General features: G+C 35.7%; 1 protein-coding gene across 1 annotated transcript; it reads left to right on the plus strand.

Annotated features, from left to right (window-relative positions):
• The first annotated feature begins 14553 nt into the window (after positions 1–14553).
• Positions 14554–15887, plus strand: LOC114194890. Its single transcript, XM_028085298.1, has 4 exons — positions 14554–14689; positions 14885–14932; positions 15344–15582; positions 15678–15887. Exons 1-4 carry the CDS (start codon positions 14554–14556, stop codon positions 15885–15887), a joined length of 633 nt encoding a protein of 210 aa, XP_027941099.1.
• The last annotated feature ends 2393 nt before the right edge of the window (positions 15888–18280 follow it).

The raw sequence follows: 18280 nt of genomic DNA on the forward strand, positions 1-18280 counted from the left end.
CAAGTCAACTATAGTCAACAAGTCAAACCTAGTCAAAGGTCAACAAGTCAACTAAAGTTGATTCAACTAAGTCAACTTTGGGAATCAAAAATAACAAACACAAATGAAAGCGATGAAGGATTAGTGAACTTCCTTTCTAAACATGCTTAGTCTTCTTAAGCATGTCCCTCCATCCTTGGTTGGGGTCAATCCTTCATCAGCTTGAGAGTCCGTGAAGTAGGACTACGAGCGGGATAGGCTCGTAGGTTGGACCACGAGTGAGGAGGGTCATGGAAGCACATGAAATCCCAAGTCTTAGAGTGCATGCATGGATTCATAATGCTTATGACTGGGGAAAGGGATATTTTATTATAAATGACTGGATAATTATGAACTGTCGGGTGGGATTATTTCATATTTATTTTTATCCTTCTGCATAGCTCACCCTATCTGTTTGTGTGTGGCGATGATCAGGTAACTTTTTATCCAGGAGCAAATCATGTTTCAGGTGAGCCAGGAGATGCTTAGTGACAGAGAGTGGGAGCAGAGTACTAGGGATTTTATGAAAACTTTTGATAAATTTTCATGTAATTTAATTACGGTTTTGGACATCAAAATTGTAATAGAAGGATGTTGAGTATTTTTTGTTATTTTATGTTGGATATTAAAATTAAAGGTTTTAAATTTTTCCCGCGTTTTTGGGAAATGGTTTAAAAATAAATCAGGTATTTATTTTCTATCTAGTTTATTTTATTTATTTGAAGTAATATCCTACCGGAATGTTACACATATCATCCTTAGACCGATGGGCAGTCAGAAAGGATTATTCAGCCTTTGGAGGATCTGTTAAAAGCATATATGTTAGATCAACTCGGAAGTTGGAGTGAAGTTTTACCATTGGTGTAATTCACGTACAATAACAACTATCATTCTAGCATTGGGATGGCACCCTATGAAGCTCTATACGGAAGACGGTGTCGAACATCGTTGTGTTGGTATTAAGATGGTGAAACGGTCGCAGTGGGTCCTGAGTTGTTACGACAGACCATAGAAAAGGTGAAGTTGATTCAGGAACGGATGAGGACAACTCAGAGCAGGCAGAAATCTTATGCTGACAAGAGGAGGAGACACTTGGAGTTTGATGTAGGACATCATGTGTTTCTATGAGTGATACTGACAACAGGAGTGGGAAGTGCTATTCGATCGAAGAAGTTGTCTCCAAAGTTTCTTGGACCGTATCAAATTTGCAAGAAGATTGGACCAGTAGCTTACGAGATAGCGCTACCACCTCAATTGGCAAATTTGCATAACGTGTTTCACATATCTTAATTGAGGAAATATGTTCCAGATGCACAACATATGTTGAAGGTGGATTACATTCAAGTTAGAGAGGACCTAACTTTGGATGTCGGACCAATACGGGTGAAGATACTTTGGAATGAAAAATGCAGGAAATGACTTGGGAGCTAGAGGAATATATGAAAAAGGAGTATCCATATCTTTTTTGGGAATAGGACAATTTTCGGGGACGAAAATTTCTGAGTTGGGAAGAATGTAAGACCCACAAAAAAATTTGAGTGATTTAAGTTGTTATTTGTCTAATTTAAATAATTATGATTTAGGGAGAAGAAGTGTTTTAATATTTGTAATGTATTTTATATCATGTGATGGCATGTGGCTTAGTGGTAGTAGTGATGTGAGATTTGTGCGAGATTGGGGTTCAAACTTGGATGGTTGAGATTCGGTAGTGCTGGTTTCAAAATCATATTTTTTTGTTTTATCTTTTCTCTCTCCATTAAGTTGTGGGGCCCACGAAGTTGGTTATTGGATTTTCAATCTCCTCAGTACGGGGTTCACATTTGTTTCTGAAAATATCATATAATTGGGTTTTGTTTTGATATATAGTTAATAGATAAAAATAGATGGATTTTTTAGAATCTTAACTGAAAGATTTAGTATAGGATTAGATAAGGCCAAACCCTAGAAGGTTTTAGGGAGAAGAATTAGGAAGGGAGTGAGAATGGAGAACAATGGTGCAAGCTAGAGGGTTTTCAACGGCTGTCATAGAGAAGAGAAACGTTCCAGAGAGACCCATTTGGTAGGCGAAGCTACATCTCATTTTCGTTTTCCTTGTTTTCTAGTTACTTGATGCATGAAGCTTGATCTGTTTCTTTTCTTTCTTCTTTTATTATATTTTGATTGTTTGATAAATGAGTCCTTGGATTGGTTTGTGCTGCCAAATTTGTATGTGAATATGTTTGTTATTCTTGTTATATATGGTGCAACGTTAATGGTTTGTTGATGCAGTTTTTTTTCACTCGTATGATTCAAGCCACGACTTGCATAATTTTGTGCTATCTTTTTTTGTTGAGGTGTAACCAAAAACTATGGTTTGCATACATTTTGTTCTTAGGGTAGGTTTGATTCATTTTTGTGAGGCTTGGGATTTCTTGTTTTTAGACTTTTCCATAACCTACAGGAGTTAGGTTCTTGGAGGAATACCCACAACCTGCATCGAAAACTTCTTTCCTTTTCATGTATGTGTTGCCATAACTGCATAATCTTTTTCCATCCTTACATGCGGGTGTCTTTTCTTTGGCTAAATATCATGGTTTCAATCCATGCATTTAAGGGTTTGAAGATTTGTAATTGTAACATGAAGTTAGTATGGGATGTTATTATGAAAGGAGGGTGTCACGTTATGCAAGATGATTGACGTGGTTTAAACTCTTAATCTGATGCGATTGGAGTCATTATTGGGTTGTGTGGAAGCCATGGGCGTTCATGGTGATGAATGGTGGAGGCATGTTATTGTTGCAGAGGTTTCTACGTTCAAGAGTGAGGTTCTGATTTCATGCATAATGTTAAATTTTTCTGCATCTTCAGTTTCTACACGATTTTCCTATTGTTGCATTAAGTTCTCGTTGTTGGTCTTCACGTAGCATGGCTTCAGGTGTGCGTCTCACAGGCTGAGTGTTTTAGGTTCCACGTTTACGAGGCAACATGAAAATTGGTTCATTTTATGATAGGGCAACCACAGGATTGAGAGTGTTAGTATATGTGCAGACTATATAAATTGAGTTTCTCTTCTTTATGCTTTTGGTTGGTTCCTTTTCACATTATGTTTTAGGTGTTTAGTAGGAGTTTGGGAACATGAAAAATTGGTTTCCGTCATTTAGTTTGGTGTAGTTTCTTTGTGCCTTTTGTTATCGTTATGGTGCTTTATGGTAAAGTTGTGGTTTGCATGGTTTTCATTTTACTCATAGTGGTGGTGCATGTTTTCATCTAATGGCTATATGGAGAAACAGTGATGGGACGTTGGAGCGTGATTTTGGTTTTTCTTCCACATTTCACTAATTCATAGTATACGTAGGGGCCCATGGTGCATCTAAATATTTTTGTGGTAGTGTAGACAATCAAACTCCACTTTCTTTTCTCTCTTTCATTACCATTTAAAATAAATTTTCCTTGGTGTGACAATCATGCATGGCCACAAGTTCATTGAACTTTCTTTTTGGGCTTTTAGAGTGTGGATTACGTAAATACATATTATAGTATAACTTTCGTTTTTTTAATTGATTCACATTAAAAGCATGTTTTCGTTCCTTATGGTCTTTGGGATGTAATTCCATTTTGCCTTTTTATACTTTTCGTGTGATGCTTTTTATTTGCTTTTACTAATTATCTTATATTTTAAAGTGTTTTGGTATTTGAAGGGATCACATTTTCTTTGGCTTTACTTTGTGCTTTATATCATGTGATGATTATTTTTTTGAATGTCATATTGGTCCGAGTGTTGTACTCTCTCGCCTGTGTGAAGCAGTGGGGTGGAGAAAGATGTTTCACCTTATTTCGGCTCGTTGGGAGTATAGTGCCTGATGTGCGATGCATCGACGTTTTTACTCATAATTCCTTGAGGAATAAGGGAGACAGTTTGACTACGATAGTGAGACACATCTAACCATCTATTTCTAGGAAACTAGATGTTGTTGTGGGATAAGGCACAAAAAACAAAAGCTTTTTTATGATTACTATGTTTAAGGATTTTAGATGAATGCTTATGTGATCCCAATAAGGCTTATAGCATTGGGCCAATGCCTAGGCCTATTCATTTTAATTTCTTTTAGCTTCTGTTATTTTTTTAATTAAATAAATGATCTAATTTGGTTTGTTTTGTTAATTGTAGACATTTTCAAAACATCCCAATTGGTATTGGGCCTGCGGCCCAACTCCTCCTTGACACCTCCACGCTGCAGCCAATATCTTCAACAACAGCGTCAATTGGGCCTCCTGCAACGTCCAAGCCAACACGCCACTTCATTAGTTGGGCCTCAAATAACTACAACACGTTCTCCACTCCACGCAGCCATTCCTTGAAGCCACGTGTGCGTTTCTACTGAAAGCACGGTCCATGCCTCCACATCCTTCACGGTTATCACACTAGTCATTGCTCCTTAATCTGCGTTATTGGGCTTAAGCCCAATCTGCATCAAGGGTCCAACACTCCATTGCTTCCAGCCAATTCTCGAATGTGCATCCATATTAAAGATAGGTGCGGCTAGGGTTCTTGTTCGCCCAACTTTCTTCCAGGCTTCACGCATCCAACACACAAAATCCGGCAGCAACACCTCACACCTTTACTGAACCCGAGCCCAATTCATATGCTTGGCTGTGTTTCCAACATACAGTCCATACCTTCACGCTTTCTTCCATTTTTCTCTCGTTAGGAGCATGCCGCTAGGGTTCTGGACAGTGGCCCTCTTCACGTTCCATCATCATGCATCACGCGGCCCACACATCTGTGTCACACTTTCTCTTGAAGCACCGTTAGGGTTCTCCTCTCATGCGTGCCAACCAAAGTCTGAATCCTACCCGTAGTCGCTTGGCTCCTTCACGTGTTCTCACCATCCGTTAGGGTTTCCGTTGAGAGATCCTTCTTTCTTCACTCCCTCCTTCTTTGTCGTTAGGTTAATGTTAGACGACTTCTTTTTTGTTGGTTTTTCCGGTTGCCTTTTCATCTATAAAAAGGCAAGCCAATCTCCTGTAATATTCAGCTGAGATGAATGATAAACTTAGGTTGAGAACACTCCCCTTTCGTCTTTGCTCAAACCCTAAACCCTAGATTAGGTTTCACCTCGTCGGGTTTACCAATCCAGTGAGAAGCTTGAGAGAATCGAGCGTTAACTTCCATTTCCGATCTTTCGCTGCGTTTTCCAGTCGTTTCCACCGAACGAACGACTGCCGGAGGCCGTATCTATCGAACGAATTCCATTTCCCGCCGATCAACGGCGCTGATGGCCTCATCAAGTGGTATTCAGAGCCACTCGGTTCTCGGCATTATCGCGAGATAAGTGTTCTTCATTTTTCTCTTTGTTGTTTTCTTTTCAATTTTTTTTGTTCGATTCTGTCTTGTTCTGGCTTGATTGAGTTTTGCGTCTCTGTTGTTAATCTGTGCTATTGATGTTTTGTGTTGAAATTGATTCACTGTCTTGTTCTAATTGTCTTGAATCAATACTGCTGATATTTTGTCCTAAGCTTCCTAATCTGACGTTCAAATGCATGTCTTAGGTTTTAATTTCAATTTTGATTACCTAGCTTTCAATTTTATAATCTCGTGTATTTGTCTTAAGTTTTGTTAGTTCGTTTTCTATGTTAATGATTCCATAGTTGTGTGCCTAATTTGCGTATTGTCACTGCTTTGTCTTTATTTCAGTCACTGTTTCATTCGTCATATGTTGAGTTTAGTATATGCATTTGTATTTTGTTCAGTTCTTTAATTGCTAGTAGATCAATAGCAATTTTTTGCAGTGTATATTAATACTGTTCTTGTGTAATTCTGCTAAGTTTGTTGTTGGTTGCCTTGTTCTGTTTTCAATCTATGGTTTTAAGTTGTGTTGTTGTTCTGCACTTTGAATCTGGTGGCCAATGAATGTTGTGACTGACACACCTCAAGCGCATTCCATCACGATAATCTGATTCATATCAGCATTTATGTGTGGTACTGCAGGCTTGGTCACGTGAAAGCATGGGCTAAATCACTATTATTTTTGTGCCTGGCCAGTTAGTTGCATTTGATGCAGTTTCAAAATCTTTTCAGAGTATATGTTAGTTGCTTCCAGTTGTTGTTTCTATGTTAACGTTCATTTTCTGCTCTGGCGTATTCTTTCATTGTTTTTGTTCATCATTGAAACTGGCTGAATCATATTGCAGTTTACTATGTTTTGATTCTTTCTTCAGTTGTGATGCAGCTTTAGTGTTTTAGTTCAGATTTATTCATGTGTATCAGTTAAGCCTTGTGGCTATTGGAATCTGAATTCAACACTGCACCTTGTGTCTATTGGTTAAACTCATCTACATTGTTCCTATTTCCATCGTGCAGAGTTTTGTTGCTCCGAGTTGTATTGCTTGCTGATTGTGCAATCTGTTTACTGTTTAATTGCATCTGCTGAAGTTTGGATAACATTTCTATATCTGCTCGTTGCTATATCACATATTTGACTTCTGTGATTAGCTTAGGGTCTGGTGTTTTTGATCAGCCATGTTGTTATCCTTGGATTCAGTAATTTTCTATGTTGTCCAGTGATGTCTCTTGTTGATCAGTTCTAGACCATTACTTTATATTATTTTGCTCGTCAATCTGGATTGATGTCTACGTTCTTTAATTAGATTCATATTCCACTATTTGAATTCGTGTACTATTGATCCTTGTTGATATGGGCAACTGCATTGTTTTCAATCAGGTGTCTGCTTAATCACATTTTGTTGTTCTGTGATTAGCCTAGACTGTGCATTTTGCTATTTATCTGCTGCTTGTGTTGTGATGCCTTGCATTGTGTGAGATTCAACTGATGCTGAATTTGCTGAATACAATGCCTACTACTACTCTGGTTGCTTTTGGTTGCATCACACTATCAGTTCTCATTAATTGAATTTGCCTCTGATATTTTGTTCTGCACTGGCCGAGTATCTTTTGTTGTCTTATATGTGTATGTTTGTTTTTCTTTTAGTTGGATCACTTGTTCTCTATCATATGCGTTGATTACTGAATTGGAAGTAGCCCATTGAAATTGTTGTGCGTTGTTGATTAATATCTGCAATGTGCAATTTTGATCCAATGATTTGAGTAAACAGCGTACAATTCCATCACCTATTTGCTACTTTCCTCTTCAATTTCAGTTGTGTATGCTCTTGATTCAACTTAATTTGAGTCTTTGTTTGAGTTTGGTTTTATTCATCTTATTCTAGACACATTCCTTAGGATCCTTTTGTGTGCCACCTTTAATTCTTAGCTTGTTTCTTGCTTGTCTTCTTGGATTATTCCATTCAGTTTGTCATTTAATCTTTCACTTGATGTTGTCCACTTCTTCCATTTGAGCTTTTATTGCTTTCTACTTTGTTATTTTTATGTGGAAGACTGTGCATGCTCTTGGTTCACTTTGCTTCCAATTCACTGTTTTGGTAATCTGTGTAGGTGAAACCTCCTCTTGAAGGTGGAGTGGTGAGTGACTCAACTATGAGAGTACATTACCAAGAGACTTGAGGAGTGAGTTGGGACTTCCAAGGAGTGCACCACGAGAGAGTCATAGGTGTGAGCTGGGACAAAGTCCAACACTGGACCGAGAGGGAGAATAGCTAGCACACTACAACAAGAAGCATAGTTCTTTTTGTCTTTTGTTTTGATATCATGGGTTTTTGAGTTATAATTTTTTTCTTTATTTCAGTTTTTGTTTCATTTGGCTTAGGTGGGAAAATGCTTTAGAGCAATCCCAACCTAGCTTGGTTGGTAATAGTTTAAGCGTGTAGTGTGAGGTTCAAGGGGTTCCAAAGGTCACTTGAATTTCCACTTAGGTTTTTCGTCTAGTTTATGTTTTCAGTATTTTACGATTTCAGTCTTTATGTTTTCAGCTTTTATGCTATGTGTTTCAATGTCCAAGTTCTGTTTTGCGTGCTTTGTATGCTTGTATTTCTATTTTAGGTCCCGTGATATCTAGGTGCCCTTTGTTTAACACCTAGTTGACCTTCTTTTGGACTTTAAGTTTGCACTCTTTTCACACACCTTGTCAATTTGTTTTTCACACAATCTGTTTCATTTGTATTTTTATTGAGAAATTTTGTGAAAGCATTTTATAGATCTCTGGCTAGGAAAGGCTTGGTTCCTAAGCTTGTCCATGTGACTCACCTCCCTTTCCTGGCAGTATCTCTAGAACTCTTTTCCACTACTTTCTTTTTAGAAATTCATCAACTTTGTGAACAATTGTTTTGTTAAAATTGTGTCAAAATGAGTTTTTCTTCTTCTAGCTTTATGCATGTAGTTAGGCATAATAGTGTGCATTGAGGTAGGCATGATAGTAGTCATGAGTTGCATCAAACCATTCATAGTGACATTCCATTCTTTGGGGAAGATATAGGACCAATATCATTTAAAGATTGGATGTGGGATACTGAGAAGTTGGTGCAACCTTTGTTTAGTAAATATAGTCATATAGATATTCTTAGGCATGTTACATCTAGGTTTGTAGGACGTGCATTTGATTGGTGGCAAGAGAGGCAATATCGAGTGCAAATGGGGAGAACATCATGCATCAATACATTTTATGAATTAAAAACATGCATGTGGAAACATTTCATTCCCACTTCCTTTAGGATTACTAAAGCACAACAAGCTAGGATAGAAGACTTCATTGACATTGGGGATGCATTCATCCAAAATATTGCTAGTTCTGGAAACCCTGGAGGATGTTTCACTCCAATTGGGGGTGCCAATAGACAGCACACCCGTCACCGATTCTAGTTCTGGAAACCTACTGGAATTGTGCCAAGAATTATCGAGGGACATTCCACTCGAAAATATGTTCACAAGGAACTGAATAAAGTTGTCGTGGCTAAATAGCAGATTTTGGGAACAATTGGACAGTATGCACGCGCTCACATCCTCATACTAATTGGCAGTATGTTAATGCTAGATACATCAGCTAGTCTCATGCATTTTATGTATTTGCCATTGTTAAGAGACTTGGCTCATGTTTCAAACTTTAGTTAGGGATCTCTAGTGTTGGCATGTTTGTATCGTGCACTGGATCATGGTACTAAGTTTCATCAAGACAACATTGGTAGATGCATGTTACTGCTGCAGTGTTGGGCGTGGGAGAGATTCACATGTATCTCTCGAGGAATACAACCAGTCATGGATGATGAGATTGTGGCTGGCCTTGCGTTCCCTCTAAGTGTGAGGTGGTGTCGAAAAACACGTTCCGTCTTCCATGACCAAACAATTGTGGTTTAGTTTCGAAAAAAACTTGATAAAATTCTACCAAAACGGGTTCATTATCACCAGTGTTCCACTAATTTGTTTGTACAAATTCGCTTGATTTGTGGGGAAACTGCAGTAAAATATGTGACACTTATTTTTTTGGCTAGATTCTTAGTTGTCGATTCTGACCATGATAAACAAATGAATGATTGTCTCTATTCATTGCATATTTAGATTATCTTTCCCTGCACATGCTTCCCTATTTTAGTTGTCTGAAAGTGTTTTATATATTGGACGATTATGTCATGTCGATTGAAATACATTTTATATATATAAATATATTTATCTATTCATTTGTTACTTGTGTTTGCTACATCTGAAAAGTGCATGAAGCATAAGATTGTTTGTGGCATGGTATGATAGTGTTCATTAACTAATATGAAGAATGCAATCACGTTTTTATACTAGACCTTTTTCTTAGTGTTGAGGTTTTGAATCATACACCATTCATATCATGTCAATGAAAAGTGATCATTGGCTTATACTTTTCACTGATGTAGAATCAATTACCTTGTCTTTAGTTTAGTCCATTTAAGGTTTCTGTTGGAATTTTGAATAATTTGTTTGTGCCCTAGAGAAGGCATTTCTTTTGTTGATATTGATATTAGTTCTAGCTTATTTGGTGCTGGTTATTTTGTTTTTTCGTTTCTGGGATTTTGGAGTATATGAAGATATGTGATCTTAAGCACACTATCCATGATTTGTTTTCTTCTCCATTGTAAATGATTGGGTAACCACTCTTCCTATTATCTACTATAAGCTACTATTTTTGACACATAGTTGGTGCAAAAATGTTGGTACATTTAAGTACATGTCTGAGTTGCTGAGTACATTATTCTTAAATTTCTTACATTTAAGTAGTATAGTTAAATTTTGTGTCTGCCTTGGTGTGGTTCTGGAAACAATTTGGTTGCTTGGTGCTTGTGATCAGTTATGATTTCTGCATTTTGTCATGTTCTGAAACATGGTTATTTTTTGTGAGTGAACCCTTCTTCACACACTCTCTGTTGTTACACAAGTATAGATATGGATTTTCATTTTGGTTTATGTTTTGTTTTGTCTTATCTGTGCTTTGTTAATTAAAATTGTAGAGATATAATTAAGGTCTTTGCATTGAAATAACTTTTCCCCTTCTGTGTTTTGTTGTTTTTTAGACAATGCTTATGTGCAATCAATTATTTCTCCAAACTTCATGGTTTTGCCAGAGCCTAAAAGTTTCGATTGTATATTTTTTTTTCCAAAGACACTGTTGTGGTTTCTAGGAAAATGATTGTGTAAGATGATTTATGTTGCATAATTAGACTAATTTCTTCAATGCATATTCTTTTCATATTCTGTATTTTTGGCTGAAATTTATTAACAAATACATTTTTTTTTGGGTTCTGCATACTAGTTATTTATGTTGGTACATTATTGGTGTTGATGTTTGTAAGGATCTGCACCAATTTTTTCTCTCTAATCGGATATTACATGGCATGAACTCCAATTTCATATATACCTTCTCTATTTGTATAGGATAAAACTTGGACAACTTGCAAGTTAAAGCTGCTGCAAACTTTGTCCAGCTTATTTCATATAATATCAAGGTTTGAGCTTAAGTCATGTTCTTTGCAATTCAATTATTTTAGTTAACTCTTTCATTTAATTGTTTTGAGGATAAAATATATATGTTTTGTCCTTTATTTTATAATTTCTTTGAATGAATACTTTGGTTAACTAATTATTTTAGTTAACTCTTTCATTTAGTTGTTTTGAGGATAGAACACCTTCCTCTTGTTTGTATGATTTCTTTCCTAAGTAATGAATTTTTTTTCATTGGTGTTTATTTTGTAGTCATGCCAATAGATAAATTGTGGACTTCTAAACCACAAAACACCATTGAATATTCAAATGAGTTAAATATTTTTTTGGATTTTGCTTTTGAACATGGTAATGGTCGTGTTATTAAGTGTCCATGTTCAAAATGTGGTTTCAATAAATGGCAACCTAGGGATGCGGTTCTAGAACACTTAACATGTAGACCTTTTCCTGAAAACTACAAAACATGGTATATGAATGGTGAAGGACCAAGTCTAAGTGATTCCATGGCTGGTAGAAGTGCAAATGTGGTTCAAGATTTTTTAGAATCTCAAAATCCAATGGAAGACATGTTGAATGATGCATTTGGGTTTGTGGGGGAATGATGTTAATGACTTTGACAGGGCTACCGAAGATGATGGTGTGCAAGCTAATATGATGCGTGATGAAGGAAATATAGATTTTGATGCTTTGTTGAAGGAAAATAACCAACCATTATATGATGGTTGTACAAAGTATTCAAAGTTATCATTCATGTTGAAGTTATATCATATAAAGTGCATGTGTAGAATGAGTGACAAAGCAATGACATTGATTCTAGAGTTGCTAAAGGACGCATTTGAACATGCTAAGTTTCCTAGCTCATTCTACAAGGCAAGAATTCAATTAGCAAGCTTGGTGTTAACTATGTCAAAATACCAGCTTGCCCAAAAGACTGCATGCTATATTGGGGTGAAGAGAATGAAGACTTAGAAGAATGTAAACGGTGTAAGATATCTAAATGGAAAGATAAAAATAAGAAACAATATACAAAGATATTGCGTTACTTTCCTTTAAAGCCGAGATTGCAAATATTATTTATGTGTTCTAAGACAAGTGATTCTATGACATGGCATGCATCAGAAAAAAAACAAGACGAATTGATGAGGCATCCTAGAGATTCTGAGGCTTGGAAAACATTTGATGTATTGCATCCTGAATTTGCAAGTGATCCGTGAAATATATGACTAGGCTTAACTAGTGATGGTTTCAACCCTTTTGGAAACATGAGTACTAATCATAGTATATGGCCAGTGGTGCTCATTCCTTACAATCGTCCTCCTTGGGAGTGTATGAAGCAAACCTCCTTTATCCTCTCTATGATAATTCCTAGTAAACAAATGGCAAGGAATGATATTGATGTCTACTTACAACCATTGATCAAAGAATTGAAGGAGTTATGGTTTGATGGAGTGCAAACATTTGACTATTCGAAAAAAGAAATGTTTACATTGTGAGCGGCTTTGATTTGGACAATTAGTGATTTTCCTAGGCTAGGAAATTTATCTAGATGGAACACGCACACTGGAAATGCTTGCCCTACTGTAACTTTGATACAGATTCTTGTTGGCTGTACAGGGGGAAATTTTGTTTTATGGGACATCGTCGATTTTTAGAAAAAGATCATAGATTTAGATTCAATCGGTCTCTTTTTGATGGAAAAAATGAACTAAGGGATGCACCACTACCTTTGACAGAGTCAGACATATTTAAACAAGTTGAGGGTTTGAATGTTACATTTGGAAAGCCATTAGAAATTCCAAATACAAGTAAGAGAGGTCGAGCAACCAATGTTGAATTTGTTAGAGCAGAACAATGGAAAAAAAGAAGTATATTTTTTTATCTTCCTTATTGGGAGACGAACTTGTTGAGACATTGTCTAGATGTCATGCATATTGAGAAGAACGGTTGTGACAATGTTTTGTATACTTTGCTTAATGATCCTACAAAATCAAAAGATAATGTTAAAGCCCGAAAGGTTCTTAAAGAAATGGGTATAAGGAAGGAACTTTGGCCAGATGATAAAGGAAGATATCAGCCAGCTTTGTTTTCATTGTCAAAAGCAAAGAAGAAACATTTTTGCAAACATTGAAAAATGTTAAAATGCCAGATGGATACTCAAGTAACATTTCATTATGTATTGACTTGAAAAATGGAAAGATATTTGGACTCAAAAGTCATGATTGACATATTCTTATGGAACACTTACTACCTATTGCCATACGCAATCTTTTTCCAAACAATGTCACTGTAGTGATAGTAGAACTATGTTCCTTTTTTCGACAATTATGTGGCAAAAGTTTAAGTCAATTAGATCTTGAAAAACTTGAGTATCGCATGATTCAAACACTATGCCACATAGAAATGTTATTCCCTCCTACCTTTTTTACAATCATGGTTCATTTAACTTGTCACCTAGCCGGGGAGGCAAAACTTGGAGGTCCGGTACATTATCGTTGGATGTATCCCATTGAAAGGTTTGTCGACAACACACCTTTCTATTTTTGTTTAAGTGTAACATTTATTTTGCCTAATTGTTTTAAAATTTTATAGGTATTTAGGACACTTAAAGTCCTATGTTCGAAACAAATCACAACCCGAAGGTTCTATTGCTGAAGGATACATAGCTGAAGAGGTTCTAACCTTTTGCTCTCAGTATATGGAAGGGATGGAAACAATAATTAATAGACCTTCACGTGTGGATGATTGTGGTGATACAGAATTATCTGAATTGAGTACCCTATTTCCACTAATTGGTAGAGTAGTAAGTGCCTCTTCAACTTTTCAAATATCAACCATGGAGAAAACCCAAGCACATCGATATGTGTTATTTAATTGCCCTCATGTTAAACCTTATATTGAGTGAGTATTACCATAAACAATAATGTAGTTATATTTAAAATGTGTTTTTATTGTATTATTAGTAATATGTTGACATATTATATTAGAGAATTTAAAGATCATTTGCGAAGGCAGTCTAGAAGGCGAAGAATTGCCAATACAGAGATAGAAAAGATTGTTAATAAGGATTTCATGAATTGGTTTCCTCGTAGGGTATGTATAATATGTGTTATTAGATCTTAAATTAAAGTTTCACTTTAAATTGACGTCTAAATTCATTATTTTTTTATATTGATAACCAAGACATTTCGAGTTCAGTGTCAGATGATCTGAAGTATTTAGCTCGAGGTCCAACACCACATGCTAGAAGATTTACTGCCTTTAATGTAAATGGATTCAAATTTAGAACTCAAAGTCGAGAACATGGGATGAAAACCCAAAATAGTAGAGTGTTCTTAACTTCTTCAACATCATGTGTTGCAAGTAGTGCAGACAATAACATTAGAGAAGCAGATTTGGCATATTATGGAAAATTAGAAGACATAATTGAGCTCAATTACTATGGAAAATTTAAAGTTACATTGTTCAAATGTAAATGGGCTGACACCACACAAGAAAGGGGGTTTAAAAAGTATGCATGGGGGTTCACTTGTATAAATTTTTCACGATTAATTCACATTGGAGATCATGAGGATCATGACCCATACATTGAAGCTTCACAAGCTGAAATGGTCTATTATGTCAACGATGAGGTCAACAAGGATTAGGCCATTGCTCTCCATGTCAAACCAAGAGACTTTTATGATATGGGAGAAGGTGATATTGATGTTTGTGAAGTTGAAACATGTCCACAACAAGACTTAAATCAATTTTTTAGTGACTTTGAACAACTAGCACTTTTTAGGGACGATGAAGATGATGACTTATTAAATGAGGACAACTGTAATGATGAAAATGATTCAATGTCAGAGTAATAATAATTACTTGGTATGAGTCTAGGTCATAGAACTTGGTGGAACATGTATTGGTTATAAATTATTTACTTTTACCTTGTTTCTAAGTTAAAATGTAGAAAACTTAGTAATACATGTTTACCTTATTAATTTTTTTTTTGGTTTATTTTTGTTTTTTGTGCAGATATTCCTAGACCCAAGAGGATTAGGAACTTGCTAAAGTCAGTTCCAAGTACCCCTGAAAATGAACACATTTCATCTAGTTCGGAGCATTATGTGGGAAATTATGTGTAAGATACGTCTAGACAGCCATCTACTCAATAAGGACAAGCAAGCATTCAACTAGGACAACCAACAACTCAACCTGGAGAGCAAGGAATTGAAACTGCAGATGCAACTTCTAAACTTGCACAACTCCTTGAACCTTCACAACCAGTTTCTGAATCTTCATAGCCATCTTCATAATTTTCACAGCCAACATCTCAATATACTCAACCCAATTCTAAAGCTGAACCTGAAGTAATAATCCCCTAGAAAGGAAGACAATCAAACCATTATTGGTTTGTGGATGCTATAGGTAAATTTAATATTGTGTTAATGTTTTCAATTAATAAGTTCCAATTAATGAATTTGATTTTTACAGATGAAGATGGAGTTAGTAAAAATCTTAAGGTCAAGGTTAAGGATGCTCACAACTTGCCAAATGGATTACGTGTGGTCGTGAATTATGATGATAAATATCAACCAATTGGAGAAGCATCTGGTTTTCTTGCTGGAGTGTGTGGGCAGCTAGCAACAAATTGTATATTGTTCCCTATAAGTTTTGAAAGGTGGTCATCTATGACAGATACTTACAAGGACAAAGTGTGGGAAAGTCTAAAGGTAATTAAACTCTTTATTGTTATTTCTTCTATTAAATATAAATTATAAATATTGACTAACATTTGAATTCTTTGAAGCCTCGATTTTATTTCAAGATAAATGGGGACTTGGCAAAAAGAGATGTTAAGTCTAGAATTGGAAAACTATGGAGGGAGTACAGATGGAAGCTGTGGAATGAGTTTTATGACCCCCTTCTTAGTAGAAATGATCTCATCAAGAATGTTCCCGATGAGATTACCATGGATCAATGGGCTCTGTTTGTTGATTATCGTCTCAAGCCTTCAACAATGGTAAACAAATTGTAATCAGTATATTTACATACATTCTCAATTTCAATTTCCACAAAACCGATTTCCTTTTCATTTGGTAGGAAATGGGTAATAGAAATAGAGATATCAGGAAAAGGCAAACTATTCCTCACACGGGTGGTGCTATGTCTTTGTCAAGAAGAAGGGAAAATTTGGTATTTTTTTTTTTGATATTTTGTTCTCAATTTAGTAATATTCTAATGTTTGACTTAAATTATTTCCTTTGAATATTAGATATTGGAGCTTGGTAAGAATATTGGGAGAGCTGGAATGTGGAAGGTGACTCATAAGAGAAAAAATGGCACCTATGTGAATGACGAGGCTATGGAGATTGGGGTAACTTTACTCATATCATTAAGTTGTTAAAATATGGATTATTAGATGATTGAATTTGGATGCTTTTCTATTAATTGAGTTATGACAGCATGCTTTTCTTGAATCCATGAATTGATTTTGGGTTGTGCTGGATACATCTGAAATATTTCTGCTTTGGTATTCTACTATTGTAATATTCTGAGTACTGATGTTCAAGATTTGATTTTGTGCTATGTTGGATTAATCCATGAATTGATTTCATAATGGCACATTTGCAGCATTCTGGATCATCTTTGTAGTGTCATTTTTCTGCTGTAAAACTCTGCATCAGTTTTTGTCTGCAGTAACTGCATATGCCTGAGTTATTTCAGCATATTCTTTTCCTATCCTCATTGCATGATGCATTTACATTACATCTGAAATATTTCTACTTTAGTGGGAAGAGGAAACAACTAAAATTCAAAGAGATGAACAAATAAAAGCAAAAACTAAGACTGGACCAAGCAAAAACGAATTTTCAAGTATCCTCATGCTAGGATCTTTTGGATCTGCAAAAGCAAAATCAGTACATAAATATGTTAAAAATCATGAATTGAATTGTGTTTGATGTTACTGAATTGCATTGTTTTTCTACTATCACAGATTGGTTTTATTGGCACCATTTAGGTTTCATGCAAGTTCTGCTTTTAAACTCATTTTGCATTCAGTTTTAGCATGCTCATTACTGTCTCTTGGACAACTCATTTGACTATGTTATTCTCAATGGAGGACATTGGTTTACACGTTCCATGGTTTTCTACGAGAAACAAAAAATTGCCGGATGCCATTACTGTCTCTTGGAGAATGTCCCTGACTTGACCATGTACTATGGTTACAGAAGAGCTTCCAGGACTACGTTTAAGGCCATCAATAGATTAGAGAAGTTCAAAGGCACAGTGTTTCTTAGGACATTTGCCACATCACATTTTGAGAATGGGTTGTGGAACCAGGGTGGGAACTGCGTTAGAACTAAGCCATTTAGGAGCAATGAGACACAATTAGAGGGTCTTGATTTGGAGTTTTATATGATTCAGTTGTAGTTTAGCATGCTCATGGTCTCTAATAATTCCTCAAGTGTGCATAACATCTAGAGTTGCATACAGTCTACATCTTTATTCATATTGCATTGGAATATGTTTCATTCCATTTTGAGTTTGGTCCATCATTCCATTCTAGATTTGACTCATCCTCCATCCCATTTTGAGTTAATGTTGTGTTAGAGATAGAATAAATTGGAAACTGAAAATTGATGAATTAAACTTGAATTGTTATTCCTATTTTTATGCAGGAAAAAATTGATGAATTGATGTTGAAAAATCCGGAAACTGCATCTGAAATATCTCCAAATGATCCTATTGGTGTCATATTTGGAAAAGAGCATCCAGGTCGGGTTAGAGGACTTTCGTATGGCGCGTGTCCTACTTTTGCTTTTCAGCAATCAACTACAAGAATAAGAGGAATCAACTTTGCTTCACCTAATGCAGCTTCACCACATGACGAAGACAAGTTTGTGAAGATTAAAAATGAACTTGCAACTGTCAAGAGCCAAATGCAAACACTGCTTGCCTATATTACTTCTAAAAAAGATGTTCCAGAACATGTTGCTGCAATGGCTGCTGGTTTGGTATGTCCATCTATTAATGAGTTATAATTTACATTAGTAAATTACTTAAACTTATTGTGTGGATCTCATAATTTATTTCAATTTCACTTACTCATATATACTATATTATTTCTTCATTGCAGGCACCAGATATTGAAAGTGGTGTGCCATCTCCGCATGAAATACTAGGATCAAGTGGTGGAAACAAAACACCTTAGACTTAGGACTTTTAATGCTGTCTTTTATTCTTAGATACTTGAATATTTTGGTACTCTTAATGTTGTCTTCTTCTTTTTTTCCAAATGCTTGAATTGGTACTTTGATGTAGTTATGTTATATTGACAATGAATCAATTTAATTTATCAATTTCTATTTGATAGTGCTATAATTTTTTATATATTTTAAATTATCATGAAAAAATAATTTTATCGAA

This window comes from Vigna unguiculata, chromosome 8 (genome assembly GCF_004118075.2).
Source record: "Vigna unguiculata cultivar IT97K-499-35 chromosome 8, ASM411807v1, whole genome shotgun sequence".
Classification (NCBI taxonomy): domain Eukaryota; kingdom Viridiplantae; phylum Streptophyta; class Magnoliopsida; order Fabales; family Fabaceae; genus Vigna; species Vigna unguiculata.